General features: G+C 39.4%; 1 protein-coding gene across 2 annotated transcripts in view; it reads left to right on the forward strand.

Moving 5' to 3' along the window:
• The window catches only part of tdp1 (tyrosyl-DNA phosphodiesterase 1), an 11,210-nt gene extending 2,227 nt beyond the window's left edge, over positions 1–8,983 (forward strand). For both annotated transcript variants that reach the window (XM_015397155.1, XM_015397156.1), the window contains exons 2-12: positions 917–1,532; positions 3,186–3,229; positions 3,443–3,498; positions 3,657–3,753; positions 3,843–3,877; positions 5,992–6,084; positions 6,183–6,353; positions 6,444–6,522; positions 8,279–8,455; positions 8,579–8,627; positions 8,898–8,983. In XM_015397155.1, the coding sequence (XP_015252641.1) occupies positions 956–1,532; positions 3,186–3,229; positions 3,443–3,498; positions 3,657–3,753; positions 3,843–3,877; positions 5,992–6,084; positions 6,183–6,353; positions 6,444–6,522; positions 8,279–8,455; positions 8,579–8,627; positions 8,898–8,968 (1,449 nt within the window). In that variant the 5' untranslated portion in view covers positions 917–955 and the 3' untranslated portion in view covers positions 8,969–8,983. The remainder of the gene's footprint in view (positions 1–916; positions 1,533–3,185; positions 3,230–3,442; positions 3,499–3,656; positions 3,754–3,842; positions 3,878–5,991; positions 6,085–6,182; positions 6,354–6,443; positions 6,523–8,278; positions 8,456–8,578; positions 8,628–8,897) is intronic.
• Positions 8,984–10,783: the final 1,800 nt, after the last annotated feature.

Consider the following 10,783-nt stretch of genomic DNA (forward strand, 5'->3'; position numbering starts at 1 on the left):
TTTACAATTTTGGTTTGATTTGATTAGAATTTTAAATAATTTAATTGACTTCATTCTACTTCAAAGGTAAGATGTCAGCTAAAGGCACCTTTTAGAGTCTCTACAATCCAGTTAACAATGAGTTGATCACTAAATGAGTTGATTATTATTCCATAATCGATTAATCACGATAAATCAGATTGATCGTTTCAGCCCTAAAAAGGACAGCTAACATCTCTGCAGACCAAACACATCCTGGATACAGACTAAATTTAACCTTCAGGTAAAGACAGGATAATCAATCAGTCTGCTGTGAAACAGAATAAGCATGTTTGTTGTTTTTTTTTTTTTTTACCAGTTTCTGCCTTTATTTTGTTCTATTCCATATATATATGTATTAGGGCTGCAACTAATGACTATTTTGAAAATCGATTAATCTGTAGATTGTGAAAAGGATCAATTATTAATTGATTAATAATCAGATAGCCAAAGGTTCCTTAAAGAAGACTTTTTGTGAAATTAAACCAGGTGAAACAAAAACTTCTCCACTTAGGAGTTCTGCATAGAGCAGATTGATAGGAGAAATGATTTTTATCTTAATTTCAAAATGTTAAATTTCTTTTTTTTTTTTTACAATTTTGGTATAATTGCTACTCAAGGTGGGTTTATCTGTCAGCCAAGGGCATGTTTAAGAGTCTCTATACTCCAGTTAATAATTAATAGATTACGGTACTAAGGTTACCATTATTTCAAAAATCGGTTATCACAATTAATCCGATTGTTTTAGCCCTATATGTGTACACAAACAAGAAGTCAAATTAGTTGTTTGTGCAGACAGCCTTGGCTAGTAAAGCTGATTCTTAATTGTGGTTCTAATAATAAGACCAATGCAAATTATAAAGAGAGCTTCTGTGTGTGTCTGTCCTGTTATATTCAGCTCCAGGCCCCTGTTCCTGCTCGCTGTGTCCTTCCAGGCATGTCTCAGGCCAGTCTGCATGGCAGGTGGACTGTCTCTAGCAGCGATGATGATGATGATGATGAAGACATTCCTCCTTCAGGGACTACTGCACCCAAGCCCCGCATGTCTCCCTCTCCAGTACCAGAGCCAACTCCTCTGGAGGTGAAAGCAGAACCAGTCAGAACGCCTGTATCCTCCTCACTCACTATTGGCTCTGAAGCCAGACAGTCAGCAGCGAGGAACCAGTTAAACCCAGTAAAGTTTGAAAACAGCCCATCACTGGCTGGGAAGCGGAAGAAGGAGGCCTCTGATGGTTCCGGTTGGGCTCTCTCAGACAGTGACGAAGATGATGCAGAGGTGAAGAGTGACAGGCAGGTTGATCCGCCAAAGCGGGCGCCTCCAAACGGTGAAAGAAAAAAAGCCAAGATGGAGAGCGAGCGTCCGCCGAGTCCCCACGGCCGACTGTACTACATCGACGAGCCGGACGACTTCTTCGAGTCTTCTGTTCCCTGCCTGAATGACACCTACAGATTTTACCTGAACAAAGTCACAGGGCTGGACAGGAAGTACAACAGTGGAGCTCTGCACATCAGAGGTGAGGGATGTACAAAGAAAATAACACATGTAATTATTTTTCATGCTTTAATGAACACAGAGGTGAATTAAAGAAACAAATGCACACGGTTTTCTACAGTCCTGTTTTATGTGGAAATCAAAAAGGTTTGGCGTGCAGGTCTGAGACACATGCATCGTGCTGAAGAAAAGAGAAAGACAGGATTTTTACCTGGCAGGTTAGCTACCCTCTTCTCACCTTTGGATGATGAATCTAATAATAATAATAATGATAATAATACATTTTATTTCAATGCCGCTTTTTTGGACAGTCAAGGTCACTGTAGAAAATATAACAACACAATTCTATGCACAAGCATAGCTTCATCAGGTGTTTTGTTACTCAGCCCTTCTCTGGCTTTTTTTCTCCTGACCTGATTTAATGTGTTTCTCTGATATTCACCATGTTGTTTGTTCACTATGAATCCAAAAAACAGGATCTTTAGGGAACAAAAAGCCAAATTCTTTTACACATTTCTTAATTTAGGAGCATCGGACTAACAGAGGTGATGTTAGTTATGTTGAAATCCGAGCAGACTTTTACAACCCATTCTATTGTATTTAGGACTGATTGACTCGAAGTCAATCCCTCACACTTGCTTGCTTGTAGCGACAGTAAAGACGAAAAACTCCCTTTTAACAGGAAGAAACCTCCAGCAGAACCAGGCTCAGTGTGAGCGGCCATCTGCTGAGGCCGACTGGGGTTCAAGGAGACAGAGGCAGAGATACAAAAGCAGCTGTAAAAGGCGGCCCTGTCCAGGAAACACACAGCCAGGCAGACGAGCACCGAGCCAGCTCCCATGTCAGAGGATGAAGAGAGCACATCCAGCCAGTCACAGTCAGAGAAACAGGACTACACTGAAAAACAGGCAGATCTCCAACATCTATAAACAAACATCTATAAACAAAGGTGTTGATGGCAGCAGCACAGCTGATATTTCTCTCCAGGATGGAGTCACAGCCAAACAGGAACAGACCAGATGAAGCTACTATGAGAAAAAGCAGAGAGAGCAGAACGTTAGAGATTGAACTAACAAATTTAGCAGAATAGGAGAATAGAGATTATAATGAAGCAGAATGATGAAATAAGGGTCCCTATGTCCTCCAGCAGTCTAAGCCTATAGCAGCATAACTATAGAGATAGCTCAGGATAACCTGAGCCACTCTAACTATAAGCTTTATCAAAAAGGAAAGTTTTAAGCCTAGCCTTAAAAGTAGACAGGGTGTCTGCCTCACGGACTAAAACTGGTAGTTGGTTCCACAGGAGAGGAGCCTGATAACTAAAGATCTGCCTCCCATTCTACTTTTAGAAATTCTAGGAACCACTAGTAAACCTGCAGACTGAGAGCGAAGTGCTCTGTTAGGAACATAAGGAACAATCAGATCTCTGATATCAGATGGAGCTTGGACATTCCATTCTATTCTGGATTTAACAGGAAGCCAATGAAGAGAAGCCAGGATAGGAGAGAAATGATCTCTCTTTTTCATTTTCATCAGAACTCTGACTGCACCATTTTGGATCAGCTGAAGGCTTTTAACTACAGTTTGTGGACTTCCTGATAGTAAAGAATTACAAATAATAAATTGTACAAAATAAAAAATGAAGCTGAAACCTTTTTGCACATCTTTTCCACAGACATCCTGTCCCCGTTATTTGGCACCCTAAAAGAGTCCGTTCAGGTGTGTGACTTATATTGCTTATTAGATAACCAGATAATTTTTTATGAAAATAAAAGCTAATTCAGTTTAAAACATTAAGGATGGATGTGTTTACATTTGGTTTCATAAAGTGAGACATAACCCTGACTTTTAACTTTTATTCAATGCTCCAGTACCTTTTTATTCATAAGGCATTGGAGATGTGTAACACCTCTCCTCTCCTGTCCTTCCTAGTTTAACTATTGCTTTGATATTCCCTGGATGGTAAAGCAGTTCCCACCAGAGTTCAGGTAGGTCCTGCATCTTGTTCTTTGCACCGCCAACGTGATCAGGTGTTCTTATTCATAGTTTTAAATAATGTCTATATTGTGCTTATGGGAAATGAATAAACAGGAAGTCATTTTTTTATTTCGAAAAGGACTATATTAGGTTTTGTGTTTGTTTTCAGGCATTGTCCGGTTCTGATCGTCCATGGAGATAAAAGGGAGGCCAAAGCACGGCTGCTGCAGCAGGGCCAGCCTTTTCCACATGTTCGTTTCTGCCAGGTAAGGAAGCCAGCCCAGATGTGCTGCAAATAGAAACAGATTTCTGAGTTTGTTCTTTTCCTCAAGATCTAAAAGTTCTTTCTTTTCAGGCTAAACTGGACATTGCTTTTGGGACTCACCACACGTAAGCTTCTCTCTCCCTTCGCTTCTTTCTACGAGAGCAAACTTTTCACTTCAACAACAACAAAAGAAAAATGTTAAAAGTAGCTCTTGGCCAAGAGAAGTAAATTTTAATTCTTTATTGTGTTTTTATAATATCTTCCTCATCAGGTAAACTTACTTTGATTAAATATGTATTTTTATTAACTTTAGATTACACACACTCAAGGATAGTACAGCACAGTATATAAAAACAAATCCAAACATAAAACAAATTAAAATTACAACAATATAACAGAACAAAACTATAAATAATAAAACTAAAATGCTTCTCAGTTGGTATCAGTATCGTTTACACTTGACATCCCCTCAACTTCCACCCTCTTTCAGAAAGGATAATAATAGGAACCAGATCTCCTCAAATTTGTTACATTTACCTTTCAATATATAAGTTATTTTTTTCCATGACCATGTTAGTTGCCATTTCTTTCAGCCGGTCATTTACATGTTGTGCTTGGACTTTTATCCAAAACAAAGCTATAAGACGCTTAGATTGTAGCAAACACATGTCAAGAAAAATATATTCCCTTTTATTCAAAGGCATTTCAGGCATTTCGTCTATTCAAAGGCATTTTACTCGAGTAAAAGTGAAAAAGTATGTGCTCCAAAGCAGCAGCACAGCTGATATTTCTCTCCAGGATGGAGTCACCGCCAAACAGGAACAGACGAGGGAAAGCTACCGGTACTAAGCAGATTTACTTATTAGGCCAAAAACACTTTTCAGTATTTGTGTATTTTGGATTTTTGCCTCTGTTTCTCTTTGGACTTTCATTAATCAAAAACTCATCTGTGCCTACTCCTCTCTGCATTTGGATCCTCAAAGCCTCCTCACAACCTGACAGAGGATGAGTGTAAAATGATGCAATTCTTTCAGATATTTTTTTAACTTAATTTTTTTCCTGGCTCGGTAAAAAAGCATACTACTAATAAACAAAAGTATAAGAAGTAGATTTCATCTGGGTCAAAACAAGCAGTTTTTAATTTGTAATATTTTTTTAATCTGTTACTTTAAACATAATTTAACATAGAAATAAAATAAGGTGTTTATGCATCCATGTTATACATTGAATTTAAAAAAGAAAAAAAAAAAACGTTTTTCTATTTTAAAATGGAAGTGTTTTTTTTAAGTAGAGAACAACAATCGTTGAGGTTGGTTTATAGACATTTTCCTGATTCACATATTTTATTAAACACCTGAACTGACCGTTTAAAAAAATTTTTTTTCTTTTTTCTGTCTTAATGTTCGCAGTGGGCTTTATGCTGCCCCGCAAGGCTTTAAACCTGGGTTTGAATGGAGACTAAGCCATTCTAAAGCACATATCAAGGAGCTCATTTTGAGCCAAACATCCTCTAAATGTTCAGGATCATCTTTGAGCACCATTTCACTTTTCTTTCACCAGTTCACTGCAGTTCTTCCAGCAGTCCACACTTTCTCTGCTCTCTTTTTCTCATCTTCTTCTCCTTCTTTCCCATCGCCCGGCTTGCCACAGGTTTGCCTGCTTTGTCTAAAAGTAGCAGCAGCAACCCAGACTGACAGCAGCTCATTGGCTCATTTGTATCACATGCTGCCTGGTCCCGGTGCTCCGGAGGGCTTTACCGTATTAACAGGAGAAGCGGCGCAAGTGAAGTTAGACACTATAGTCGGACAACATGCGGTAATTTATAAATGTATTAAATCAGGTTGGGTCCGGATTAACCAGCAGGTGGGTCTGGATCCGGATCGCGGCCCACTAATCCGTGACCTCTGGTCTAGAAGAATGGGAAATGAGTCCCAACATGTTTGTGGTCCTACTTTCAATGAAATCAATAGAAAGAAACATAACTGGCTTTGTAAAAAAATGCATGTTTTGTTTCTCTATTTAAGCACAGTTTATGTTGGAGAGTTAAAATCTCACTCTCTGCAGGTTGACCAAATTTTTACAACAAATCAAATGAAATGCAGTCTGAGGATCCAAAGTCATTGCAGAGGCAGCTAATGGTTTAGACCTGGTCTAGTCTTAGTGGGGATTTAAAGTCAGGTTTTATATTTTTGAGCTTGTTTAAACTACTTTTTTTATGTTTTATTTGTTTGTTGAGCAGGAAGATGATGCTGCTGTGGTATGAGGAAGGCTTCAGAGTGGTCATCCTCACCTCCAACCTCATCAGAGCTGACTGGTACCAGAAGACCCAAGGGTGAGTGTTTACTCAGAGGGTTAGCTGCAGGTCAGGCTGGACCTGTGAATCAAATGTGCTAGCGTCTGATGTAAGATTCGCTTCTTTTGTTCTTTTAGGATGTGGATGAGCCCTCTGTTTCCACGGTTACCTGAGGGGAGCAGCGCAAGTTCGGGGGAGTCGCCCACCTTCTTTAAGCGGGACCTGCTGGAGTACCTAGCATCATACCGCGCTCCAGAACTGGAAGATTGGATCCAGCGGATCAAGGAGCACGACCTGTCGGAGACTAGGTGAAACCATCAGGATGATCGTATAGATTCTCTGCTGGTAGATGAAGCTAAGGTCAGAGTCACAGCTAAAAGGTCTTTGTTTGGTTTCAGAGTTTATTTGGTCGCCTCAACGCCGGGGAGATACGTGGGTGCAGACATGGAGCGCTGGGGCCACCTGAGGCTCCGGAAGGTGAAGCTTTTTCTCTTCTGCACCACAGTTCATCCCCCTGCTTACTGAACATGACCTATGGAAGAACCGTCACACAAGACCTTCAAATACCCGTGGTTATCAAGCTGCAGAGAGGAGAGATCACAGTCTAGAAACGCATGTTGATCAGTTCAGTAAATGGTTATATGCAGCAACTGTGCCTTGAAGGAGAATCACTGGAGCATTTTTACATTTCACCAGACCGTGAACACTGGGACGGAACTCAATGGGAAAGGAAATCATTCTGATTTCTTATTTCAATCATTGCGTATATGAGCTGCAACATATGAATCAAGATGCTATGACTGAAAAAATTTGATTGACAGATGACCGTTGATATATGATTGGCCGAATTTAGGTGTTCAGGCTGACGTATAACTAACTGGCCTGCATAAGTAAACGAAAAAAACCCAACAGATTTTGAGACAGGTTTTTTTAAAATTTAATTTTTCTAACTTTTTAGACAATATCGTCTGATAATGAGTACATTTATATACATGTTTAAGCCAGAATGATTTGACATTTAAATATGACTTCCCTACGATTTTAAAGGAACGTCTCCATTAGCTATACGCATTAAGATACTAAAGACCTGAAAGATAAAAAAAAAAGCTGATGCTCAGTCAGATTAGAAGAATATTGTCCTTTAAGCTCCATTTTCAGATGAACAGCTAGACTTTAGCAGCCTGTCTATGTGCGTTTTTATCTAATGAGGATCTTTTTAATCCTATATACTTTCTTTGTACTTTCTACAGATGTGTTTAATTCTATTTGCACTGTATGTGTCCATTTGGAGCCGAGTTTTAGCAGGATTTGGTAATGGTTTTATTACAATTAAGATTATTGATTTTTAATCTGATCCTTCATCTTCATCTGAACCAGGGAGTCTGCATCCTTTATGATCTAAAAAATGAAAAAAATTCCTGTCTAAGGGCTGCTAATATAACTTATTTGAAGATGCAAATATTTCCTGAGCTTAAAAAAAAAGTATACTTTCTGATAAACTGATATTGTAGGAAATTTACTCAAAGACATTATTTTATTTCTAATTTTAGGTTTTTGAGTAAAAAATTGCAGAAAAAATTAATTAAGCATTTTTTTTTTTTCATTGGATGTTGAAACGTGTGGAAAATAATCATCTTTCAATCTGTTGAAGTAGAGATTTAAAAGAATATTACTGCCGCTGTCAGCATCCTTGTGCAAACCTTAATGCAAAACTTCCATAAATGAATAAAAAAAACTGCTCAAACCTACATACATCTATATTCTAAAAAAAATGTTAGAAGTTAATTTGTTAAAATTTATTTAATTAAAGTTCATTTATATCAGACCAGCATACCCATAGTCAATGCAAAAGATGTCTGAAATGCATTTATCCCTTTAGTTTTGTATGAAAAATAGATTTTAAACTACCTCAACGGGCGTGTATCCCTTTAGTCATGTACAAAAAAAAAAAATTAAGGTCAGATTGCCATACGCTTCAAAGAACACCAAAAAGTAAGTAATTAAATAGATTTTTAATTACTAAGGTAGAATAAAACTGCTAATAGTGTAGCCATATTAAGCTACACTATTTGTCACCAACCCTCTTATAAAATAAAACTATTGATTTTCTTTGTTCCCTGTTGTGCTATTGTGTTACATACACTCCGCATAAAACCCTTAAACTGTGTGAGATGTGCTTCTGAAGACTTTTATGAGGCTCTTTATGAGTTTGTTTTAATTTTTTCTCTGTTAGCTGTTGCATGAGCACACAGATCCTATTCCAGGTGAAGAAAGGTGGCCTGTGATTGGCCAGTTCTCCAGCATCGGCTCCATGGGGGCCGATAAGACCAAATGGCTGGCAGGGGAATTTCAGCGCACTCTGACCACACTGGGAAAGTCCTCCCTTCGTCCAGACCCTCCCATGTATTTGGTACAAACTCTACTCTATGATGATTTTAGATATAAACAGGTTTTGTTTTTTTGTATAACCTCAGTAGTGACGTAATCACCATGTTCACACGGCTCTTAAGTCCTAAATGATGTGTTTTTGCAGCTGTACCCATCAGTGGAAGATGTGAGGCTGAGTTTAGAGGGTTACCCTGGTGAGTTTGTTCCTCCTTACCTTTGAGACCTTTATGCTTTATGGATATAGATACGTTTGAAAGCTGACAGATACCGGTAAGTCCTAAAACATGTGGATGCTGAGTAAAATCAATACAATGGAGGAGATTTCAACCAGATGTTTTAAATCTTTCTGCCCAAATACACTTTTTTTAAAAAAAATAATATTCCTTGGATCTCAAAAGATAGGTTTGACTGGCTGTCTTTGCTGCCTGGTTGCTGATGGATGGATCTTTATCTTTTGTCTTCAGCTGGAGGTTCTCTTCCCTACAGCATCCAGACGGCTCAGAAACAGATCTGGCTCCACTCATACTTCCAGTAAGTTGTCCTCTCTATGAAAACTATGTGTTCAGTTATTTATGGTAAATAATTAGGTTTTGAGTCCCTTTTGAATGTTTGTGGGGTTTTTTGGCTTGTGATTATGAGATTCAGCACTAAGACTTATATATCATTCTAGGGGGCCGACGGAGGCACTGCATGGGGGTCGTGAAACTTTTGGTTGATTAAACTTTTTTTCCCCCCTGCAGTTTTTTCCACTAATTGAAATGTCTTTAAATCCACAATAACATAAATTCAACAGACTGTAGTAAACAGATAAATGGAGGCAGAAGATGTCTTTCAGTCATCAATGCACACATTCAGCGACACACAGCAACTCTTTCAAGCTGGGCACCATTTCATTCACAACACCTGTCCCATCAACCAGGAATCAGAATCAGAAATACTTTAATAATCCCAGGGAGAAATTACTTTTGTCACATTACTCCATCTGTATTAGAGTGACTATAGGACCAGTTTGATATAACACAATTTCATACAATATATATAATTAGGGGTCCCCGCTCAATCTCGCCATCAGTTTCGGGTCCTTGGCCTGGAACACGTGGAAGACCCCTGATCTAAGCCATTCAGTTGTGAGCTCCATTATGAAAGGCTTTGAATCCAGAAAAAAAGGAGAAAATAATACAATAAAAGTGATGAATAAAAGTCCCTTAAATGTGCTTTACAGATGGCCTTCATCCTCCTGTTGGTGTCCACCATTGATATAATGATATATTCAATGATATAATAGGGAGAATCTAAAGCTGGATCAGCCTTTACTGCATTCACTGTGCAAGTTTTGAACTAAAAGTTAGGCTAGTTATTATAAAGGCTAAAATCCCCACAACCAGTCAGTGGCGGCTGGTGGAGTTTTCTCCAGGGTGGGGTGGTCTATAACTTCAAAATAGACGTATACCAAAAACCAATCAAATGTATGGGGGAGTGGCGGCGTGGTGGTCAGGACACAGAGCTTGGAATCTTGAGGTTCTGAGTTTGAGCCCCACTCCCACAGCCTCCACTCTGGGTCCCTGAGCAAGACCCTTAACCTTGAACCCCACACTGCTCCCCGGGCACCGCACAATGGCAGCCCACTGCTCCCCAAGGGGATGGGTTAAATGCAGAGAGTGAATTTCGTTGCTCTGTACTTGTGCCAGTTTAATGACCATAAAAGCGGGGGGAAAAACACTAAGGTATCACAAGATTATATTTACATGAACATCAACAACCGAAAAACAATATTTTTAAATGTTCTGCAAAGTGCTTTAAATCAGTCCTAGCTGTCTTCATCACTGGGGGTCAGATCCTGACGCTTGAGAAAGGAGGGAGGGAAAGCATAATAAAGCGCTAGCCTCACTGCATGCAGTAAGCCAAGCCGTGTCGCTAAATAATTCTATAGACATGTCAATCAGCTGCACTTTCTAACAGACGACTGTGACATCAGCGCTGTGGCGGGAGGTGGTGTGCAAAAAAAGCTGCTTTCAGCTCTGGGTGCAGGAGAGATGCTCCCCAGGATGCTCCTATCTTTAGCATTGAGGAGGAGCTACTGCGCCTGGACAACTTCTAACCAGAGTCTATGGGGGAAGATTTTTGCTCCCCGGGCCGGAAATACGTCACCAATCTGACCACCAACGAACCAGCCTTACTTGTCATTAATTATGAAATATTTATCTTGCACATCTAAAAAATATGTTAATATATTTTAATTTTATAATGAAATTTTGATTTGTTTTTTGCGAGTGTTTGGGGCGGCTCCCTAACGCCCTCTATTGGCCGGTGTAGGTACCAGATTGACTCGGGCTGCCAGATTGACTCGGGC

The sequence above is a fragment of the Cyprinodon variegatus genome, unplaced genomic scaffold (genome assembly GCF_000732505.1).
Source record: "Cyprinodon variegatus isolate N-32 unplaced genomic scaffold, C_variegatus-1.0 Scaffold840, whole genome shotgun sequence".
NCBI lineage: Eukaryota > Metazoa > Chordata > Actinopteri > Cyprinodontiformes > Cyprinodontidae > Cyprinodon > Cyprinodon variegatus.